At 41.7% G+C, this 24,529-nt stretch overlaps 1 protein-coding gene across 1 annotated transcript; it reads left to right on the top strand.

The window, feature by feature from the left end:
- The first annotated feature begins 5,975 nt into the window (after nucleotides 1-5,975).
- On the top strand, nucleotides 5,976-23,449 carry LOC311130244 (tetraspanin-14-like). The gene is made up of 9 exons (XM_084162942.1): nucleotides 5,976-6,048; nucleotides 6,948-7,035; nucleotides 10,029-10,079; nucleotides 10,688-10,834; nucleotides 17,942-18,112; nucleotides 18,508-18,633; nucleotides 19,142-19,192; nucleotides 21,081-21,194; nucleotides 21,292-23,449. The coding sequence occupies exons 2-9, from the start codon at nucleotides 6,955-6,957 to the stop codon at nucleotides 21,355-21,357; spliced, it is 807 nt and encodes a 268-aa protein (XP_084019068.1). The 5' UTR covers nucleotides 5,976-6,048; nucleotides 6,948-6,954; the 3' UTR covers nucleotides 21,358-23,449.
- Nucleotides 23,450-24,529: the final 1,080 nt, after the last annotated feature.

The raw sequence follows: 24,529 nt of genomic DNA, 5'->3' as shown, positions 1-24,529 counted from the left end.
GCATTGCTTACCAAAGGGTGGCATCAGCGCTCACCTAAAAAGCACATATGTCTCTGGGTGAGAGAAATTGTCATTGTTTTTGGGCAGAATTATGTGAGGTTTTACAGTATGTGTTGTTGTTGGAGGTGTGTCTTGGTCAGTTTAGCTCAGAAAATGCCACCCTCGTCAATCTGCCGCCATAGGCGACCGCCTAATCCTGCCTAATGAGCAGGCCGGCCGTGTCAACAACCAACTTGACAGAGCTTGAATAATTTTTTTTAAGAATAATGTGCAAATATTGTACAATCCAGGTGTTCAAAGCTCTTAGAGACTTACCCACAAATGCTCACAGCTGTAATAGCTACCAAAGTTGATTCTAACATGTATTTACTCAGGAGTGTAAAATACTTACAGTACCAGTCAAAAGTTTGGACACACCTACTCATGCAAGGGTTTTTCTTTACTTTCACTATTTTCTATATTGTAGAATAATAGTGAAGACATCAAAACTATGAAATAACACATATGGAATCATGTAGTAACCAAAAAAATGTTAAATAAATCAAAATATATTTTTGATTTTAGATTCTTGAGAGTAGCCACCCTTTGCCTTGATGACAGCTTTGCACACTCTTGGCATTCTCTCAACCAGCTTCACCTGGAATGCTTTTCCAACAGTCTTGAAGGAGTTCCCACATATGCTGAGCACTTGTTGGCTGCTTTTCCTTTACTCTGCGGTCCAACTCACCCCAAACCATCTCAATTGGGTTGAGGTCAGGTGATTGCGGAGGTCAGGTCATCTGATGCAGCACTCCATCACTCTCCTTCTTGGTTAAATAGCCCTTACACAGCCTGGAGGTGTGTTGGGTCATTGTCCTTTTGAAAAACAAATGATAGTACCACTAAGCGCAAAGCAGATGGGATGGCGTATCGCTGCAGAATGCTGTGGTAGCCATGCTGGTTAAGTGTGCCTTGAATTCTAAATAAATCACTGACAGTGTCAAGAGCAAAGCACCCACACACCATCACACCTCCTCCTCCATGCTTCACGGTGGGAACCACACATTCAGAGATAATCCGTTCACCTACTCTGTGTCTCACAAAGACACGGCGGTTGGAACCAAAAATCTCACATTTGGACTCGTCAGACCAAAGGACAGATTTCCACCGGTCTAATGTCCATTGCTCGTGTTTCTTGGCCCAAGCAAGTTTCTTCTTCTTATTGGTGTCCTTTAGTAGTGGTTTCTTTGCAGCAATTCGACCATGAAGGCCTGATTCACGCAGTCTCCTCTGAACAGTTGATGTTGAGATGTGTCTGTTACTTGAAATCCATAAAGCATTTATTTGGGCTGCAATCTGAGGTGCAGTTAACTCTAATGAACTTATCCTCTGCATCAGAGATAATTCTGAATCTTCCTATCCTGTGGCGATCCTCATGATAGCCAGTTTCATCATAGCGCTTTTGATGGTTTTTGCGACTGCACTTGAAGAAACGTTCAAAGTTCTTGAAATGTTCTGGATTTATTGACTTTCATGTCTTAAAGTAATGATGGACTGTCATTTCTCTTTACGTATTTGAGCTGTTCTTGCCATAATATGGACTTGGTCTTGTACCAAATAGGGCTATCATCTGTATACCAACCCTACCTTGTCACAACACAACTGATTGGCTTAAACACATTAAGATGGAAAGAAATTCCACAAATTAACTTTTAAGAAGGCACACCTGTTAATTGAAATGCATTCCAGGTGACTACCTTATGAAGCTGGTTGAGAGAATGCCAAGAGTGTGCAATGCTGTCATCAAGGCAAAGGGGGAAAAAAATGTATCAATTTTGAATTCAGGCTGTAACACAACAAAATGTGGAATAAGTGAAGGGGTATGCTTATTTCTGAAGGCACTGTATTATGTATTGGATGTGGTGGTTTTTATTCTCACAGCTCAAAGAAGCTTGTTGGTCAAGAATACGTGACGCCTTGAAACCACAGTCATAAAGAAAACTGTGAAGAGTTGTTTTTGATTGTGCAAATATAGAAACAGACTGAGAAGTATTCTAATTAACCTAGGGGAAACACTAAAAGAGCCTACATTAGAATAAAGATGGCAGTTAATGTATTGCCTGTATAACCTGTCCTTTCTGTAGGAGAGTGCTGCTTATTCAGACTTGCCCATGCAAACCTAGTCCATGGGTCTTAGAAACAGCGACAGAGCTGAGCCCAAAAGAGAACCTGTGGTACCTCTTCATTCCTTTGTTAGTCACTATGGTCAACAACTCTTGTGATTCCCGGTCAACAAGCATCTGTAGATAGACTCATGTCAGACCTGTCTTGTCAGATGTCTGTTCTCCAGCTGAACCTCAAAAAGTATTCCATGATAATGAGACCACGTGAAGTTTTCTAATGAATGCCAGCATTTATTGGATCACATCTACTTGGACCACTATAGATCCTGAACCCGACTCAGTCCAGTTCCATTATGCTATACATTGTCCTCAGTACATCAAATGTCTTGGAAAACAGCTGCACTTGCTGAATTATTGCAGGCATTACTGATGACTCTCAAGTCGCAAGGCACTTTGCAAAATGTTGAATCCGATTCATAAAGAGTGTGATGCCACAGCAAGACTTTTCTAATGCAATACATTTCTAATATATTTTTTATGCAAAATATCTCACACTATTGTATGAATGCCTAATAAGAAACCACCACATGGTTGAGGTAGATCGCTAATAGTGATTTGTTTCTGTATTGCCTTCAGCCCATTCATTGTAGCAGAAGTACAATTAATCAATCAGCACATCCTGGACACAGTTGTAACCCCAGTCACATAAAGGTCATGCTCACAATGGTGTTGGAGACAAGGAGATTATTCAATGGGGGGTAGAGAGCAGGTTATGAACTCGTGAAGCAAGCATAACTCTTTTCAAGTTCATGACTTTTCAATGGAACTGCAAGGGCACATCAGGAGATCAAGACAAGACCCCAAACTCACATTGGAATTTTATTCAACGTATTCCCTACTGTTTTGTATCCTCATGATTTCAGTGGAAGATAATTATAGTGGTCATCAGTTCATTTTGGCCCATCTTATTTAACTGTCAAGAATCATACACTTTAGTTGCAATTAGAGATTGCACATATTGCACTCAACCCTTCAAATAGTTAGTCAGCGCATAATAGTGCTGAGTGATGTGTGGATAGTACAATGCCAGCAGATGGCGGCAAGCTCCAGATATGATGAGCAGTCACCATTTAATTATCAGCTGATAGTGTAACCTATACTACTAGATATACTGCAATATGTATTTTATGTATACCATATATATGTGCCAATAGCCAATATGTCTGGCTGTGGGAAAGCTTAATGGAACTGATCTGTTTTTTTGTTGTTGTTGCATTAGACCCTTGCAGCGTGTTTGTGTGTATTTGTGTGTTTCTGTGTGTTTGTGTGTGTGTCTGTGTGTGTGTGTCAATAACTGTATATATGTGTCCTGTATTAGACCCTTGCAGTGTGTCTACAGCAGGACATCTACAGCACCCAGTGTCACAGGCAGGCAAAGAGGATCATCAAGGACCTCAACCACCTGAACCATGGCCTATTCAACCCACTACCATCTAGAAGGCGGAGACAGTACAGGTGCTTCGAAGCTGGGACCGAGAGACTGAGAAACATCTTATATCTCCAGGCCATCAGACTGTTAAACAGTCATCACTAGCCGGCCTCCGCCCAGTACCCTGCCCAAAACCTTAGACACTGTCAATAGCTGGCTACCACCCGGTACTCTACCCTGCACCTTAGAGACTGCTGCCCTATGTACACAGAGTCACTGAACACTGGTCACTTTAATAATGTTTACATACTGCTTTACCCACTTTATATGTATATACTGTATTCGAGTCATGGCTCATCCTATTGTGCATTCAGAAAGTATTCAGACCCCTTGACTTTTCCACATTTTGTTATTTTACAGCCTTGTTCTAAAATTGATTTTTTTTAAATATCCTCATCAATCTACATACAATACCACATAATGATAAAGCGAAAACAGGTTTTTAGAAATGTTTGCAAATGTATTCAAAATAACAAACAGAAATACCTTATTCACGTAAGTACTCAGACCCCTTGCAATGAGACTGGAAATTGAGCTCAGATGCATCCTGTTTCCATTGATCAACCTTGAGATGTTTCTACAACTTGATTGGAGTCCACCTGTGGTAAATTCAATTGATTGGACATGATTTGGAAAGGCACAGACCTGTCTATACAAGGTCCCACAGTTGACAGTGCATGTCAGAGCAAAAACCAAGCCATGAGGTCAAAGGAATTGTCTGTAGAGCTCAAAGACAGGATTGTGTTGAGGCACAGATCTGGGGAAGGGTAACAAAAAAACATTTCTGCAGCATTGAAGGTCCCCAAGAACACAGTGGTCTCCATCATTCTTAAATGGAAGAAGTTTGGAACCACCAAGACTCTTCCTAGAGCTGGCCGCCTGGCCAAACTGAGCAATCAGGGGAGAAGGGCCTTGGTCAGGGAGGTGACCAAGAACCCGATGGTCACTCTGACAGAGCTCCAAAGTTCCTCTGTGGAGATGGGAGAACCTTCCAGATGGACAACCATCTCTGCAGCACTCCACCAATCAAGCCTTTATGGTAGAGTGGCCAGACAGAAGCCACTCCTCAGTAAAAGGCACATGACAGCACATGACAGCCTAAAGGACTCAGACCATGAGAAACAAGATTCTCTGGCCTGATGAAACCAAGATTGAACTATTTGGCCTGAATGCCAAGCGTCACGTCCGGAGGAGACCTGGCACCATCCCTACAGTGAAGCATGGTGGTGGCAGCATCATGCTGTGGGGAGGTTTTTCAGGATCGAGGGGAAAAATGAACGGAGGAAAGTACAGAGAGATCCTTGATGAAAACCTGCTCCAGAGCGCTCAGGACCTCAGACCGGGGCGAAGGTTCACCTTCCAACAGGACAACGAACCTAAGCACACAGCCAAGACAACGCAGGAGTGGCTCTGGGATAAGTCTCTGAATGTCCTTGAGTGGCCCAGCCAGAGCCCGGACTTGAACCCAATCAAACATCTATGGAGAGACCTGAACATAGCTGTGCAGCGACGCTCCCCATCCAACCTGACAGAGATTGAGAGGATCTGCAGAGAAGAGGAACTCCCCAAATACAGGTGGGCCAAGCTTGTAGCGTCATACCCAAGAAGACTGGAGGCTGTAATCGCTGCCAAAGGTGTTTCAACAAAGTACTGAGTAAAGGGTCTGAATAGTTATGTAAATGTGATATTTCCGTTTTTTATTTTTAATACATTTGCTAAAATTTCTAAAAACATGTTTTTGCTTCGTCATTATGGGGTATTGTGTGTAGATTGATGAGGGAAAATCGATTTTAGAATAAGGCTGTAATGTAACAAAATGTGGAAAAAGTCAAGGGGTCTGAATACTTTCCAAAGGCACTGTAGCTCACTCTAATATATCTACTGCTGTGCATATCATTGTTAGTATAGCTTGTGTAAATTCATCTGGTGTAGGCTATATACATATAGATTGCATTTGGATTGCTGTGATTACAATGCTATTTGGCTTGTTAATTGGATTCGTTCGACATTTCTTGATAAAAAAATTAATATTTTTGATTAATTTTTTACTAGTTTAACATTTTACTGCATTGTTAGGCGCTAATAATATAACGATTACGCTGCACCCGCTTTAACATCTGCTAAACTGTGAATGTGACCAATAAACTATTTTATGTATCAGATAGTGTCATTTATCGACCATATTAATTATTGATGTGGCCATCTAAGGATTTTTTTACATTTCCATAAAGTTGATTTGTTGAGTTTGCATAGATTATTACTCAATCAATTATCAATTCAAATTCTAATATATAACCTTTGTGTAACGACATGCAAACAAAAACATAGGAGAAGATTGGGCGTGGCCTGCTGCGCTTACAGGAAGTCGAGTAAAAAGTATCCGAAGAGTTTTCGAAACTCAACCAACAACAGATCATTTTTGCCACAACAGGCAGTGCAGAGCTAAACAAAGCCGCGGTGAGTTGTTTATGGTGGGAAAGTTGATATGTAGCAACGAATAAAATGAATATAAACAATTGATTAAACGTTGTTTTTGTAACGTAGCTACTTTATCTGTATTGAAAAGGTGAAGTTTGCCGAATATTTTGTTTTTTCAGCAAGATAGCTTGTTAGTTAAACAAACACAATGTCTTCATCGCTACGCTAACCAGCTACCGTTAGCTAGCAACAAAGCTAACAGTGAGTCCTAGTCAATGGCTAAGGTTAGCTAATTTAGCTAGCTAAGTTAGCGACAGTGATTGGCATCTAACACTAATTTAGCTAGTGAATGGCTTCTGTTTACAAGCATATATTTATTTTCTGGATAGCCACTATGGCTAGTAACTAGCTAAGTTAGCTGTGTTTCCATCCGTATCACAGTATCCAGCGATAGCCAACTAACTAGCCGCCGTAAATTAATTTTGTTGACCAACTAGCCAGGTAATGTTAATAAGCTGTCTAACGTTAGCTAGCTACAGTAACTCTGCTAGTAGCTATTGTTATCTAGCTGTTGGTGTTCATCTGACAGTGTGCAGAAAATCGAAAGTCGGTCAGCTAGCTAACGTTAACTGTTAACTAGTTAGCTGGCCAAATAAATGAACAAGTTTAGCTTCCGTTAGTTAGTTAATCCGGCTTCTTCTGGCCAACAGTCAGTTGTAGCTACCATTTCAGTCTTTGATTAAGTGTTTCAGCTGAACTAACAAACGTAAACTAGTTAGCTAGCTATGTTGCTAGCTAAGTGATAGCCTTATTAACGTGTAGTTGGATAAACAAATCGTTAATTATCAAGCTAGTAGGTCAACCTTTCACATCTTGTCCCATCTGTGTGCCACCTAGTTAGCTAACTGTCATTGTCTCCCGCCTGTCTTTCAACACAGGGGAAAGATGCACTACTATCGTTATGAAAATGCAGAAGTCAGCTGCTGCTACAAGTACCTCATGTTCAGCTACAACATCATATTTTGGGTAAGTAGTAATAGCAGTAGCCCTGTAAACCATGAGTAATGCAGACATGCTGTGACACCCCGTTGTCTCATTTGGTGCTATGCTATGAATGTAGTTATGAAGATACTGTATAGTTGGCCTGCGCTATGAGTCAGCCTAGCAGACTAAACTCCACTCTGGTGAAGGAAGTTTATGATTAACTTTACCAACAGAGTGGAGCAGAGACCAGACTTTGTGGAATCTAGCTCTCAGACTCGATTTGCCCAAGGTCAATACTTAACAAAAGTTAAATCATGAATTGCATACCTTGTACTTATGTTTGTCCTCTGTAGTTGCGTGCCTTTCTTTCATTTCAATAAACAACTTTTTAGGCTATAAAACAGGGGTCTCCAACCTTTTCTAGCATGAATGCTGCTTTTAAAAAATGAAACATGTTGTGAGCTACTAATTTTTTTCTCTAGCTTTCAGATAGGCACATTCATCTCTCCCCTGCAATGTTTCCCGGTTCCTTAGTGTACAAGAGAAAGTAGTGCACTATATTTTGTCTGTGAATATACCTGGTACAATAATGTTAATAAAGAACTCTGAGGGGGCCCTATATAATCTGCAATATCCTCCCCACCCCAAATTATGTTTTACATTTTCTTTGTTTTATCTTTCCTGGTTTTAGATTTGTTTTGTTTTTCACTCAAAAAATTACAATTCTTCATAGAGAAACAACGAAATTGGATGTTCTGAGTCAATGTGAAGACTATCTTTTTTTTTTGGGGGGGGGGGGGGGGGGAAGAAACCTACCTACTCATTGCTATTTTCAACATTGTAGAATAATAGTGAAGACATCAAAACTATGAAATAACACATATGGAATCATGTAGTAACCAAAAAAGTGTTAAACAAATCAAAATATATTTTATATTTGAGATTCTTCAAATAGCCACCCTTTGCCTTGATGACATCTTTGCACACTCTTGGCATTCTCTCAACCAGCTTCATGAGGTAGTCACCTAAAATGCATTTAAATTAACAGGTGTGCCAAAGTTAAAAGTTAATTAGTGGAATTTCTTTCCTTAATGAGTTTGAGTCAATTAGTTGTGTTGTGACGAGGTCGGGGTGGTCCAAGTCCATATTATGGCAAGAACAGCTCAAATAAGCAAAGAGAAACGACAGTCCATCATTACTTTAAGACACAAAGGTCAGTTAATCTTGAAAATCTCAAGAACTTTCAAAGTTTCTTCAAGTGCAGTCGCAAAAACCATCAAGCGCTATGATGAAACTGGCTCTCAGAATTGTTTGGCCAGCTACTCATAGGTGGGCTGCAGGCTAATGGTAGCTCGCGATCAACCTGTTGGAGACCCCTGCTATAAAATTATTGTATCTTTCTATGATTTTTCTCTCGTTATTTCTCAGTATCTCTGGATAGAAAATGAGGCCTGTCAATAAAGTAATGTGCAAAATGTTATTGGTCGACACACCATCTGTAGATTGTGTGATTTGATTGGACAATGAGTATTTGGAGACCTAGGCCTACGTCATCGGAGAATCAATTGACACATGCGCTAAGCTGCCATCTTTGAGAAACAGAAATGAGGAAAAGTCGGTTGTATTTGATTAACATTTATTGAGAAAGTATGGATTTCTTCAAACAATGAATGGTCTGCAACTACAGAGGACAAACATTGGTACACGGTAGGTGTTTAATGATTTACATTTTTTTGAAGTATTGACCTTGGGGGAATCGATGTAGTCTGAGCTAGATTCCACAAAGCCTGGTCTCTGCTCCACTCTGTTGGTGAAGTTCGTCATAAGCGTCCTTCAACGTGGAGTTTAGTCTGCTAGAGTCAGCCATGGCCAGTAATCAGATACTCTTAAATCCAGGCATACACTACACGATTTGACCCTGATTTAGCTGTCCCAGACACGTTTTTGAGATCAGAGACAAAATCCCCATGTTGTTGCCTGCAAAATCCTAGACGTCCCAATATTTTCAAACATATTTTATCACCACAAAGTCGGCAATGCTCTTGTAGTGAGATGGGCAACAACATGTTTTGAGAACGGTGATCAGCAATGAGAGCTTGCCAGAGAAGAAGCCAGTGAGATGATGACGTATCGCTTCACCCAGAATGAGTAGACTGTCGAGCATGAGCGATTACTACTAGTATTCGTTTGTACTTGTCTTTAACCAAAGCCAGTGTCAAATCGTTACAACTCTGAAGTTCACAAGCAATGTTACTCAATTCAAAATGTATAGGCTAGATAATTCAACTCTGTATGGCAAGCGTGAATTTCTGACTGAATGCGTTTGAGGCTGCTTTGAGACACAACTCGTTCCAGCTACGTTAACAGTCTAATCACATCACTCATTGTTTCTGGGAGACAGCGTGGTATCGAGAATCCTCACAACCAAGTGAAGAATCTTGTAGTGTGTGACCCCCTGTCTGTGCCACATCGTTTAGTGTGCACACCACTACGTTGGCAAGACAAAAAACTACAGGAAAGGCGTTTGTTTAATGTGAGGGTCAGCAATGTTAGGATTTTGAAAGTCGTGTAGTGTACGCCCGGCATAAGGGGGAGCATATAGCAGTCCCTCCAGGATTCTGTGATCGCAACATATTTAGCAAAAAAAACTCACTATGATATTTGCTAGCTTCCTCTCTTGGTCTGTGTCAACAGGAAATATAGAAACGCTTCTGTTTTGGATTTTGGTTAAGAGCGCTAATTCATCTCTTGATAGGGCAGTTGTAGTCTGAGTGCAAGGATACGCGATAACCACTTATGACACATGTCTTCCTTTTTTTTGCAATTTCTTGAGAATTTTGGTGCACCTTTGTAATTACAGGCGTTGTCAGTGTTTTCGTTATTAGCAGGCTCCCTCTTTTATACATCATTATTATTTAATATTCTTTAGTGGCAGATGTTTCCCTAATGCCTATATGAAATATAAAAGTAGACAACTGAACACACAAAGTAAAAAATGTAAACACACCAGAAAAATACTCTGCTTCCTTCCTCAGCTTGCTGGAGCAGCATTCATCGCCATTGGGTTCTGGGCCTGGAGTGAGAAGGTGAGTGAGCAGCTTCTCCCATTGTCCTGTAAATGTTTCAACACCATACAGACAGCTGATCTCTGCCCAATGACTGTGTTTGTATAATTGTGTTTGCGCCAGACCTTCAACCCACAGACTGGTTGGCAGTCTAATACAGGATTGTCCAGTCACTTATCACTGCCATCACATCTTTTAAAAGATTCACATTCACAACCATCAAATTCACATTTAATTGTTACACACAGCTTGAAACTTTAGCTGATAACACATTTTAATCGAAATGTCTGTAAGCATGTCTGTTCTGTAGGGTTGAACCGCTACATTAGAGGTTATTCAAATGTGTATTGGACCTATTAATGTTACAAGATAACACGCCAGCTTTTAATCACAGATACCCCATGTAATTTATTAAATAATTTAATTATTTATCATGTGGCATTCATTATTCTCGTAATGACTGTCAACTTGCATGTTGATGCTGTGCTTGAAATGGTATCAGCCTCTGTGTCATCCATGTCTGAAAGGCCATACAGTAATTTAATTCACCAGTGGTACTGTGTTGCCATGCACAATAGCCTGGGTGTCTGTTAGCTCAACAGTTATCTCAGCTGTTCTCACTCCTGTAGGGAGTACTGTTGGACCTGACACAGGTGACACGGCTGCATGGCTTTGACCCCGTGTGGCTAGTGCTGTTGGTGGGAGCGATCACCTTCATCCTGGGCTTCGCAGGATGTGTAGGGGCACTAAGGGAGAACATATGCCTCCTCAAGTTTGTGAGTACTGTACCACCACAACAATACTCTTTCTATTTCTCTTGCTCTTTCTCTGTCTCTCTTGGGTCTCTCGTAGCATACTGATAGCATACAGGTACACATTTTAGCTGCTCTTACAAGTGGGGCTGTGACGGTCATGGAATTTTGGATGACAGTTATTGGTCAGCCAAATGACCGCGGTCACTGTAAAAACCATTTGAGTAGAAAAAAGTAATCGTTCTCCTGTCCTCTGCTCCTGACTGCATGTGCTGCTGTATACATATAATGAATAGAACAGGCATCCCCATTCAAGCGTGATGGTATAGCGGGTGGACTGGTGGCCATTGTGAGTTTACCCATAGGAGCAAAGCAGGAAGTATACCCATCAATATGTGCTGTGATTTTGTTGATTCGACTCAAGTGACATTACAAAAAATATATTCCATTGCATGAGCCACATCAGTTAACATCATACATTCTACTTTACCATGGAAATTATTGCATGAAAATACCAGGCAGCCAGTGCGAGTTTACCCATGAAATTGCCAGGGTTAGAGGTTCCAAGCAAGTTCTATTCATTCAAAAATGTTTGTGCTGCTGCTGCAGGGGAGGGGGCATTACCTACGCAATGCCTTGCTTGTTTCAGCAAGAAGCTTGTGCAAAGGCCGGTTGGATGTACTGCCAAATGTTCTAAAAGACATTGGAGGCAGCTTATGGTAGAGAAAGGAACATTCAATTCTCTGGCAGCAGCTCTGGTGGACATTCCTGCAGTCAGCAAGCCAATTGCGCGCTACCTCAAAATTTGAGACATCTGTGGCATTTTGTTATGTCACAAAAATGCAAATTTTTGTGTATTTTTATTGTCACCAGCACAAGGTGCACCTGTGTAATGATCATGCTGTTTAATCAGCTTCTTGATATGCCACACCTGTCATGTGGATGGAATATCTTGGCAAAGTAGAAATGCTCACTAACAGGGATAAAAGCACATTTGTGCCTTTTTTTTGTTGAGAAATAAGCTTTTTGTGCATATGGAACATTTCTGGGATCTTTTATTTCTGCTCCTGAAACATGGGACCAACACTTTACTTTTTTGTTGTGTTTATATTTTTGTTCAGTACCAGTCAAAACTATGAAATAACACATATGGAATCATATAGTAACCAAAAAAGTGTTACACAAATCAAAATATATTCTTCAAATAGCCACCCTTTGCCTTGATGACAGCTTTGCCCGCTCTTGGCATTCTCTCAACCAGCTTCACCTGGAATACTTTTCCAACAGTCTTGAAGGAGTTCCCACATATGCTGAGCACTTGTTGGCTGCTATTCCATCACTCTGCCCTCCGACTCATCCCAAACCATCTCAACTGTGTTGAGGTCAGGGGATTGTGGAGGCCAGGTCATCTGATGCAGCACTCCATCACTCTCCTTCTTGGTCAAATAGCACTTACAGTGGGGAAAAAAAGTATTTAGTCAGCCACCAATTGTGCAAGTTCTCCCACTTAAAAAGATGAGAGGCCTGTAATTTTCATCATAGGTACACGTCAACTATGACAGACAAAATTAGGGAAAAAATTCAGAAAATCACATTGTAGGATTTTTAATGAATTTATTTGCAAATTATGGTGGAAAATAAGTATTTAGTCAATAACAAAAGTTTCTCAATACTTTGTTATAAACCCTTTGTTGGCAATGACACAGGTCAAACGTTTTCTGTAAGTCTTCACAAGGTTGTCACACACTGTTGCTGGTATTTTGGAACAGGTTGAGAGCTTCAAGTTCCTTGGTGTCCACATCACCAACGAACTATCATGGTCCAAACACACCAAGACAGTCGTGAAGAGGGCACGACAAAGCCTATTCCCCCTCAGGAGACTAAAAAGATTTGCCATGGGTCCTCAGATCCTCAACAAATTCTACAGCTGCACCATCGAGAGCATCCTGACTGGTTGCATCACCGCCTGGTATGGCAACTGCTTGGCCTCCGACCGCAAGGCACTACAGAGGGTAGTGCGTACGGCCCAGTACATCACTGGGGCAAAGCTTCCTGCCATCCAGGACCTCTATACCAGGCGGTGTCAGAGGAAGGCCCTCAAAATTGTCAAAGACTCCAGCCACCCTAGTCATAGACTGTTCTCTCTGCTACCGCACGGCAAGCGGTACCGGAGTGCCAAGTCTAGGTCCAAAAGACTTCTCAACAGCTTCTACCCCCAAGCCATAAGACTCCTGAACAGCTAATCATGGCTACCCAGACTATTTGCACTGCCCCCCCACCCCATCCTTTTTACGCTGCTGCTACTCTGTTAAGTATTTATGCATAGTCACTTTAACTCTACCCACACGTACATATTACCTCAACTACCTCAACTAGCCGGTGCCCCCGCACATTGACTCTGCAACGGTACCCCCCTGTATATATAGCCTCCCTACTGTCACTTTATTTTACTTCTGCTCTTTTTTTTCTCAACACTTTTTTTTGTTGTTGTTTTATTCTTACTTTTTTTGTTTAAAATAAATGCACTGTTGGTTAAGGGCTGTAAGTAAGCATTTCACTGTAATGTCTGCACCTGTTGTATTCGGCGCATGTGACCAATAAAATTTGATTTGATTTGATTTTGGCCCATTCCTCCATGCAGATCTCCTCTAGAGCAGTGATGTTTTGGGGCTGTTGCTGGGCAACACGGACTTTCAACTCCCTCCAAAGATTTTCTATGGGGTTGAGATCTGGAGACTGGTTAGGCCACTCCAGGACCTTGAAATGCTTCTTACGAAGCCACTCCTTCGTTGCCCGGGCAGTGTGTTTGGGATCATTGTCATGCTGAAAGATCCAGCCACGTTTCATCTTCAATGCCCTTGCTGATGGAAGGAGGTTTTCACTCAATCTCACGATACATGGCCCCATTCATTCTTTCCTTTACATGGATCAGTCGTCCTGGTCCCTTTGCAGAAAAACAGCCCCAAAGCATGATGTTTCCACCCCCATGCTTCACAGTAGGTATGGTGTTCTTTGGATGCAACTCAGCATTCTTTGTCCTCCAAACACGACGAGTTGAGTTTTTACCAAAAAGTTATATTTTGGTTTCATCTGACCATATGACATTCTCCCAATCCTCTTCTGGATCATCCAAATGCACTCTAGCAAACTTCAGACGGGCCTGGACATGTACTGGCTTAAGCAGGGGGACACGTCTGGCACTGCAGGATTTGAGTCCCTGGCGGCGTAGTGTGTTACTGATGGTAGGCTTTGTTACTTTGGTCCCAGCTCTCTGCAGGTCATTCACTAGGTCCCCCCGTGTGGTTCTGGGATTTTTGCTCACTGTTCTTGTGATCATTTTGACCCCACGGGGTGAGATCTTGCGTGGAGCCCCAGATCGAGGGAGATTATCAGTGGTCTTGTATGTCTTCCATTTCCTAATAATTGCTCCCACAGTTGATTTCTTCAAACCAAGCTGCTTACCAATTGCAGATTCAGTCTTCCCAGCCTGGTGCAGGTCTACAATTTTGTTTCTGGTGTCCTTTGACAGCTCTTTGGTCTTGGCCATAGTGAAGTTTGGAGTGTGACTGTTTGAGGTTGTGGACAGGTGTCTTTTATACTGATAACAAGTTCAAACAGGTGCCATTAATACAGGTAACGAGTGGAGGACAGAGGAGCCTCTTAAAGAAGAAGTTACAGGTCTGTGAGAGCTAGAAATCTTGCTTGTTTGTAGATGACCAAATACTTATTTTCCACCATAATTTGCAAATAAATTCATTAAAAATCCTACAATGTGATTTTCTGGAATTTTCTTTCTCAATTTGTCTGTCATAGTTGACGTGTACCTACCTAGGCCTCTCATCTTTTTTTAAGTGGGAGAACTTGCACAATTGGTGGCTGACTACATACTTTTTTCCCCCACTGTATACAGCCTGGAGGTGTGTTGGGTCATTGTCCTGTTGAAAAACAAATTATAGTCCCACTAAGCCCAAACCAAATGGGATGGCGTATCGCTGCAGAATGCTGTGGTAGCCATGCTGGTTAAGTGTGCCTTGAATTCTAAATAAATCACAGAATGTCACCAGCAAAGCACCCCCACACCATAACTCCATGCTTTACGTTGGGAATTACAGATGCGGAGATCATCTGTTCACCCACACGCGTCTCACAAAGACACAGCGGTTGGAACCAAATATCTCTAATTTGGACTCCAGACCAAAGGACAAATTTCCACCGGTCTAATGTCCATTGCTTGTGTTTCTTGGCCCAAGCACGTCTTTTCTTCTTATTGGTGTCCTTTAGTAGTGGTTTCTTTGCAGCAATTCGACCATGAAGGCCTGATTCACACAGTTCCCTCTGAACAGTTGATGTTGAGATGTGTCTGTGACTTGAACTCTTTGAAGCATTTATTTGGTCTGCAATTTCTGAGGCTGGTAACTGTAATGAACTGTAATGAACTTATCCTCTGCAGCAGAGGTAACTCTGGGTCTTCCATTCCTGTGGCGGTCCTCATTGAGAGCCAGTTTCAACATAGCGCTTGATGGATTTTGCTACTGCACTTGAAGAAACTTTCGAAGTTCTTGAAATATTCCGTATTGACTGACCTTCATGTCTTAAAGTAATGATGGACTGTCGTTTCTCTTTGCTTATTAGAGCTGTTCTTGCCATAATATGGACTTGGTCTTTTACCAAATAGGCCAACTTCTGTATACCTCCCATACCTTGTCACAACACAACTGATTGGCTCAAACGCGTTAAGAAGGAAAGAAATTCCACAAATTGACTTTTAAGAAGGCACACCTGTTAATTGAAACACATTCCAGGTGACTACCTCATGAAGCTGGTTGAGAGAATGCAAGAGTGTGCAAAGCTGTCATCAAGGCAAAGGGTGGCTACTTTGAAGAATCTCAAATATATTTTGTTTAACACTTTTTTTGGTTACTATTTTTTTTGGTTCCATATGTGTTATTTCATAGTTTTGATGCCTTCACTATTAATGTAGAAAATACTAAAAATAAAGAAAAACCCTTGAATGAGTAGGTGTGTCCAAACTTTTGATTGGGACTGTATGTACAGTGGGGGGGGAAAAAGTATTTAGTCAGCCACCAATTGTGCAAGGAAAAAAGTATTTAGTCAGCCATCAATTTGTCCTCATCAATCTACACACACTAACCTATAATGACAAAGCGAAACTGTTTTTAGAAATGTTTGCTAATTTATAATAATAAAAATAAACAGAAATACCTTATTTACATAAGTATTCAGATGCTTTGCTATGAGACTCGAAATTGAGCTCTGGTGCATCCTGTTTCCATTGATCATCCTTGATGTTTCTACAACTTGATTGGACACCACCTGTGGTAAATTCAATTGTTTGGACATGATTTGGAAAGGCACAGACCTGTCTATATAAGGTCTACAGTTTACAGTGCATGACAGAGCAAAAACCAAGCCATGAGGTCGAAGGAGTTGTCCGTAGAGCTCCAAGACAGGACTATGTTGAGGCACAGATCTGGGGAAGGGTACCAAAATAATTCTGCAGCATTGAAGGTCCCCAAGGACACAGTGGCCTCCATCATTCTTAAATGGAAGAAGTTTGGAACCACCAAGACTCTTCCTAGAGCTGGCTGCCCGGCCAAAGTGAGCAATCAGGGGAGAAGGGCCTTGGTCAGGGAGGTGACCAAGAACCTCATGGTCACTCTGACAGAGCTCCAGATTTCCTCTGTGGAGATGGTTGTCCTTCTGGAAGGATCTCCCATCTCTGCACCACTCCACCAATCAGGCTTTTATGGTAGATTGGCCAGACGGAACCTATTGTTAGTAAAAGGCACATGACAGCCAGCTTGGAGTTTACCAAAAGGCACCTAAAGGACTCTCAGACCATGAGAAACAAGATTCTCTTGTCTGATGAAACCAAGATTGAACTCTTTGGCCTGAATGCAAAGTGTCACATCTGGAGGAAACCTGGCACCATCCCTACTGTGTATCATGGTGGAGACAGCTTCATGCTGTGGGGATGTTTATAAGCTGCAGGGACTGGGAGACCAGTCAGGATTGAGGGAAAGATGAATGGAGCAAAGTTCATAGAGATCCTTGATGAAAACCTGCTCCAGAGCGCTCAGGACTTCAGACTGGGGCAAAGGTTCACCTTCCAACAGGAGAACGACCCTAAGCACACAGCATGACAATTCAAGAGTGGCTTCGGGACAAGTCTCAATGTCCTTGAATGGCCCAGCCAGAGCCCTGACTTGAACCCGATCGAACATCTCTGGAGAGACCTGAATATAGCTGTGCAGCGACTCTCCCCATCCAACCTGACAGAGTTTGAGAGGATCTGCAGAGAAGAATGCGAGAAACTCACCAAATACAGGTATGCCAAGCTTGTAGCTTCATACCCAAGAAGACTCGATGCTGTAATTGCTGGCAAAGGTGCTTCAGCAAAGTGGTGAGTAAAGGGTCTGAATACTTATGCAAATGTGATATTTCAGTTTTATTTTTAATACATTTGCAAAAACCCGTTTTTGAATTGTCATTATGGAGTATTGTGTGTAGATTGAGGGGGGGGGGGGGAACTATTTAATCCATTATAGAATAAGGCTGTAACGTTGTAGAAAGTTTTGATGTCTTCACTATTATTCTACAACGTAGAAAATAGTAAAAATAAAGAAAAACCCTGGAATGAGTAGCTGTGTCCAAACTTTTGTTTGGTACTGTATATAGATAGATAGACGGAGAGAGATTTACATTATTTTATTTTCATGTCAGTCTACATCTATAACAGTCTGTTACAGTTATACGTTAATTGTGCCAGCCCTACTTACAAGCCCTTTCTGTTGGCCCAGCTTGTGCTCCACTAGTCAGACATGCTCCTATGACTCCTCAGGCTATACGATGACTGACTATATAACAAGGTGTGTCCATCTTAATGAGTGTAAATCCATCAATGAGGGATTCCTTCATTCACCACATCCTTCATTGATTAGGGCATGCAATTGTTTTATCTTTATGGTGGGTTTTTTCTACCCATGCAAAGCACTACCAAACCATATTAGCAAGAACACTACTGTCCTGTATTTGAGTCTGTTGTCTCTGACTCTGATGCTTCTCTATCAGTCTCCCACCACGTGTAGTTAACTTGTTTTTCTCTTCCAGTTCTCGGGTGTGATCGGGTTAATCTTCTTCCTGGAATTGACTGCGGCCGTGCTGGCGTTCGTTTTCCAGGACTACGTCAGAGAGTGGATCAACGACTTCTTCCTGGCCAATGTCAAGGCCTACAGAGAGGACATCGACCTGCAGAACCTCATCGACTCCCTGCAAAAGCTGGTGAGAGAGCTATGCAGCGTGTGGCTGTGGGGGGTGGGTAATGGGATATAGAGGCAGGGAGAATGTGAGACACAAGGTGACCTAATAACCTGCTGTCCCTCACATCGGTTCTGTCACATTGTTTCCTTCCTTTCCTCCTAACCCCTCCCCGAGATTGTTCATACATCCCAGTGTTAGTGTGTGATTGTGTGCTTGCTTTCACAAGCCTTGCTACAATGGCCGGTTGTTCTCTGGGGACCTGATGATACTTGAACTGCTGTCCTTTAAGTGGATATGTGCTGTGTGCTCAGTCCTACACTGTCAGATGTATGGTATGGAAACACACCTCAGGAGTTGGAGTGTGTTCGGTTCGTTAGAACCATCTGACTCAAACTCCCCTCTATTGTCTGTCCTAGAACCACTGCTGCGGAGCCAAGGAGCCTGACGACTGGAACCTGAACGTCTACTTCAACTGCACCAACAACAACCCCAGCAGAGAGAGGTGTGGAGTGCCCTTCTCCTGCTGCCTCAGTGACCCTACGGTGAGTAATCTGCCTGCCCGTATCTCCATGTCTCTCTTGTGGGTTTCCCGAGTGGCGCAGTGGTCTAAGGCACTGCATTGCAGTGCTAGCTGTGCCACTAGATCCTGGTTCGAATCCAGGCTCTGTCGTAGCCGGCCGTGACCGGGAGACCCATAGGGCGGCGCACAATTGGCCCAGCGTCGTCCAGGGTTGGGGAGGGAATGGCCGGCAGGGATGTAGCTCAGTTGGTAGAGCATGGCGTTTTGGGTTCGATTCCCACGGGGGGCCAGTATGCAAAATAAAAAAAATAATGTATGCACTCAGTCGCTCTGGATAAGAGTGTCTGCTAAATGACTAAAATGTAATGTAAAAAATGGTGTCATTGCTCCTTCCGTATCCGTCTCCTCTGAATAAGTGACTCTGTACTAGTTGTTATAACTGCCACTGTCATACTCATTTTTAGGTATGCCTCGTTAGTCCTTGACACTGACAGGACTAAATCGACCTGTTCCTTTCTCTCTCTCCTCAGGACTCAGTTTTAAACACCCAGTGTGGCTATGATGTCCGTAAACATCTAAAGGTATGACCCTATCCAGTGCACACATACACTGCCGTTCAAAAGTTTGGGGTCATTTAGAAATGTCCTTGTTTTCGAAAGAAAAGCAAAAAAAATGGTCCATTAAAATAACATACAATTGATCAGAAATACAGTGTAGACATTGTTAATGTTGTAAATGGCTATTGTAGCTGGAAACGGCTGATGTTTTTATGGAATATCTTCATAGGCGTACAGAGCCCATTATCAGCAACTATCAGTCCTGTGTTCCAATGGAACGTTGTGTTTGCTAATCCAAGTTGTTCACTTTAAAAGGCTAATTGATCATTAGAAAATCCTTTTGCAATTATGTAAGCACAGCTGAAAACTGTTGTGCTGATTAAAGAAGCAATAAAACTGGCCTTCTTGAGACTAGTTGAGTATTTGGAGCTCAAAATGTCCAGAAACAAATAACTTTATTCCGAAGGCTATTCTATGTGAGAAATTGCCAAGAAACTGAATATCTCGTACAACGCTGTGTACTACTCCCTTCACAGAACAGCGCTAACTGGCTCTAACCAGAATAGAAAGAGGAGTGGGAGGCCCCGGTGCACAACTGAGCAAGAGCTGAGCTATTTAGCAGACACTTTTATCCAAAGTGACTTATGTATATCCGCACACAGAATCTGGAGAAATTGCTATTTCTCTTTACGATAGCCTACTGCATGTCTTAACTGTATGTTTATATGGCCTATATATGCATCCATGTCTATTGTTTGCAACAATCCACCTCTGTACTAGCTGTAGTAAGACTATTGCTGTGAAAGTTAAACATTTTATTGAGAAAGTAATAGATTTCAGTGCAGAAAGTAAACTTCCATTTCTTCTTACGGGTACATAATACAGGCTTTCGTGTAATGTCATTTAAACTGTATCGACAGCGCCTTTCCTTCCCCATTACCCAAATGGGAGAAACACAAATGTGGTGTTATCACTGCTGAATAAAAGGCAGGCTCCCTCCTGCCCCTGTTAATCTCTTGTCACTACGAAGAACGGCAGGCTGAAAATAAATGATCCTTTTTCTATATTTTTGGCCTAGTGTTCCAGTGGTCGCTCTTAAAGCTGGGGCTTAAATTTGTTTTTCTGCAAATCCACCCTGTTTTACATCGGTTCTGGTCCCCTGGCTCAGAATGAACTATTCATCTTCATTGTTATTCAAAGTTATAAGGCAAACTGATTTGTATTTTTTGTTTGTCAGGAAAAACAATGTCTTAGACACAGCAGATGCTTCTAGATAAATGGGAGTTTTTATTTTGAAATGGAAGAGCTGAGTTTCACTATTCATCATATATGACTCATCAATTCTTTATATTTTTTTTTATGTTCTTGTTTGTCCTATACCAGATATGTGCAGTGAAATGTTGTTTTACAGGGTCAGCCATAGTAGTTCGGCACCCCTGGAGAAAATCAGGACAGAGTGCCTTGCTCAAGGGCACATCGAGAGATTTTTCACCTTGTTGGCTCGGGTATTCGAACCAGCGACCTCTCGGTTACTGGCCCAACGCTTTAACCACTAGGCTACCTGCTGCCTATCTATTTGCTAATTTTGACCTTTCCTCTGCCTCTTGTGGTGGTCAATATTAATTTCACTAAGATATTGTCATAGGCTGTCATGTATAACGGCTACACAATAGCAGAAGGCATCCTTTTGACTTTTTTATATTCTAATTCGGAACTCTTTTTGTCAAACACTTGGTGTCAAATCAAATCTTCTTAGTATTTGAAAAAAAACAATCAGTTGGATCTAAACCTTCAAGATGCATTTAGTGCACCAAGACTTGTACTTAGTGTAAGGTGATTTGAGTAAGCCGATATATATATATATTCAAAGGTACGGGAGAGCATTCCATATAGCTCTCATTTCCTGTTGCAGGGGGACTGGATCAACTATATTTACGTCAAGGGCTGCATCCCAGCCTTAGAGGAATGGCTTCCACGGAATCTCTACATAGTAGCTGGAGTATTCATCATTATATCTCTGCTTCAGGTAAATATATCTATATTGAAATTAGACTACATGTTTATATGCTTATGGGATTCATATCTATTGTTAGCTAATGCTGTAAATTCTTCCCCCTTTTCAGATGATGGGCATCTTCTTGGCTCGGACACTTATTGTCGATATTGAGAAGGTCAAGTTTAACTACTAGTGAGGGGTGTGGTGGAATGCATAGGCCTACAGGGTACAGTACTGAGAGAGAAACTATCCACCAGCCATTCCACCCTCTCTCTGATCTCCCTCTCTGAGACCTGGCAAGGGATGAGAGAAGAGGACAAATACTTCTTCCATACCTATGGCTTGTTATCTTTGGACTGTTCTGTCAGTCTCTGCACAGTGGATATGAAGCTGCCTTATTCAACTAGACTCTTATGTGCCTTCTCTCACAGGATTGCAGTCAGACTTCAAGGAACCTCTTTAAAAAATACCCCTGAGTTTCCCTTTAAATATGTTTTTGTATTAGATACATTCTTGTATTGTTTGCCTCAGACACACTGAACATCTTCCTCTCTTTCCCGGGAACAGTGTCTTAACCAATATACCCAGGTAGAATCCTGGGTGAATACATCATACCTCAACAATGATCCAAAAACAACATTGAAGTCGTCAAAAGTGTTCAAACGGTGTGCTCTCTGGCCTGCAGCATTCCATGACTAGAATGGTAGGATTTCAGACTGGGCGAACAGTAAGAGTTGTCTACCACATCAGTGAAGCTGTAATTGCTCCGATATGAGACTTTGCCCTAGAGCTCTTTCTGAACCAACAGGATCTCAGCATCTCATTGTGTGACGGCTAATCTCGTCCACCAGCTGGCGCGCTCTCCATCTAGCGTTACCCTTAGAACCTCCCCCTACATTGTGGACATCAAAGCTCGAGCAGCACGTGATTTAAACAAGGAAGAGAGTTCAGAAAATCTGAAAGTACACGTCTTTAGAAATAGTTTTCACATATCAACTTTATATCCCGAACTCCGAATCAATTGAGCTTCTCAAAAATATGGTCAATGTGATAGAGCCTTTATATTGATTGGTGATTTTTGCCATATTTCAGTTTAATCTAACACAGCTGTAGCAGGCTCGCCCTCTCACACCTCGATTTTAACCACACCCCTTTCGAATCCTGCTTTATTGCACAGTGTTACCAGGCTCTATGTGACAGCAATTTTAGCCTGGGGATGAGGTTATGTGACAGGCTTTCAACTGGAACCCCCATTGTCCCTTACCTCTCAGCTAAACATTGGGAAAATTCTGTTAGCTCTTAACCATTTGAATTAGTCTGCAGCCTTTCAAACCCACATGTGCACTGCTGAACCTCTGACCTGTTGTCAATCAAGCCGTCTCTTTTCTGAGTCATTTGTCTCACATAACTTGTCATACATACTTGTCAGTCTACAACGTGCATCAAATGCTTCTGAGCAGAATAAGTTAAGTATTGATCATTTAGATACATACAATTTTCCTTAAGGGAAAGATAATTGTGGATTCAATGTGTATGTAGATAGTTGACATGTTTTATTTTGATCAGTGTTCGATGACCCCTAAGTGAAGTATTAGTTAGCCCTCAGAGTAGCAGAGTTTTATTATTTTGCTGTTGTGATGATGGGGCTTCCCGATGGCACTTTATGGAGAAAATATACAATTACAAATGTACTCTCCTCTCATTCCAGATTATATACCTCAACAAGGCACCCAGCAATCTTCCAAGTGAACCCTGGCCTAACATTATTCAAAGCGTTCCGAATGCGTATTTGGCAGAGGTGTTTGCCTCAAGCCAGTTAACTGCCAGTCCCTCCACACATTGAGCTTGCTTTACCGCCATCCTGTCCAAAGATACTCTGCTGTCCTCGTACTAGAAAGGGGAGCTTTACAGAGCCATCTATGGCAGGGTTGTGGAATGTTGAGTCAGGATATCTTTGATGGGGTTTTACAGCTGATGAATGCTGGAGTTGAGCTATATATCATATGTTACAAGATCAAAGAGGCAAATGAAACCAATGGAGTAGAAGGTCATTCAGGCCTTCAACTCCTGATCTGGTGGTGAATGTATGTCATGTAGTTTGACAATTCTTTGTGTGTAGTGTGTGTTACTGATTGTTTCCATGTAATCATATGTGTTTTTAACAAAAAGGGACCTTTTTCATATGTAGATGTTATCTGTTTTACTTAATGACATTTTGTAAATGTGAATTTTCTTGATAGGTTTTTATAAGCAATAAAGTATGTTTGTCCATTTTGTTAAACAGAGACAGTGTAGCAACTTTGATGGGGGTGGGTGCCACAAAGAATCTGAGCTCATCACGAGGGGCTGCAGTGGCTTGCGGGCCTGCATACCCACATCCATTCACACACATGCAGTCAGAGCTGGCCCTGAAGAGAAATGTTTGCAGTTTTTAATATCTGAGTGCGAGTGACTAACAATCGAGGGGGGGGGGGCTGGTCGATTGTTGGCTAGACTAAACTACCAATTAGATTTTTTGGGGCTGACGGGCTAATTGAGTGACTGACGTAACAAGAGATCAAAGCTGCGGATGACAAAGTTAATAAGTAAAAAATATGCCGCTCCATTCTTTAAAATCACCATTTTACCAACACATCTATTTTTGTGACTACCTGGACCTACCATTTGGTTTTGAAGTATTGAAACAAAACCAAATGATTTGAATGAAAAGTATTTTAATAAAAAACATATAAAGGTGACTAAAGGCATTCACATGCTTCCCAGACGAAACAGTTTGGTAGAGTTGACATATATTATGATGACATTTTGTGAAGTTTTTGTATGTTTTGGACTTCGGTGAGGGTGTTTTCGGCTGTTAGGGCACACAACATTTTTTCTGGAGGCTAAGCCCCTTCGTCAATGATAAGTCAACCGTGGGGATTCTTCAATAAAGTCTTTGTTGTCATTCAACGAGAGACGACTCGTTTTCCGGCAAATTATTTCGTTGAAAAATACTGCACCAAACATAGTAAAATTGCTCGGCTAAGATCTCTTCAGCAAAAATGTCAAAATGAATGACTGATTTTATTGTAATCTTAGATTCATTCTGACTATTTTGAGGAAGTGTATACTGGCTCTGTCGTATCAAAATTGACACAAAGTACTATTGCCGCTTTTTTCTTGTTTTTCAAGCGAATGTCTTTTAAGGGAGTATGGGAACACACTCGTTCGGCTAGGCGCCAGCCAAACTTAAGCATGCTAACGCCTTTAGAAGCGCTCATAATTTAAAATAGGCTACATGTCCTATTACCCCTCCCCCTCGACTCTATTGACGCACCCCTGCGTCAATCTAAGTAACGTAAAAAAAAATCCATAAAAATCTGTCA

This window comes from Coregonus lavaretus (assembly GCF_964263955.1).
Source record: "Coregonus lavaretus genome assembly, chromosome: 1".
In the NCBI taxonomy this organism is placed as follows: Eukaryota; Metazoa; Chordata; class Actinopteri; order Salmoniformes; family Salmonidae; genus Coregonus; species Coregonus lavaretus.
The sequence above is the reverse complement of the archived record's forward strand: the minus strand, read 5'-3'. Positions and strand labels throughout refer to the sequence as shown.

Coding starts and splice junctions, on each gene's coding strand:
- LOC311130244 (XM_084162942.1), top strand. CDS start 6,955: ATGCACTACTATCGTTATGAAAATGCAGAAGTCAGCTGCTGCTACAAG. Junction 10,835..17,941: donor ACATATGCCTCCTCAAGTTT/GTGAGTACTGTA, acceptor TTTCTCTTCCAG/TTCTCGGGTGTGATCGGGTT. Junction 18,113..18,507: donor TCGACTCCCTGCAAAAGCTG/GTGAGAGAGCTA, acceptor TGTCTGTCCTAG/AACCACTGCTGCGGAGCCAA.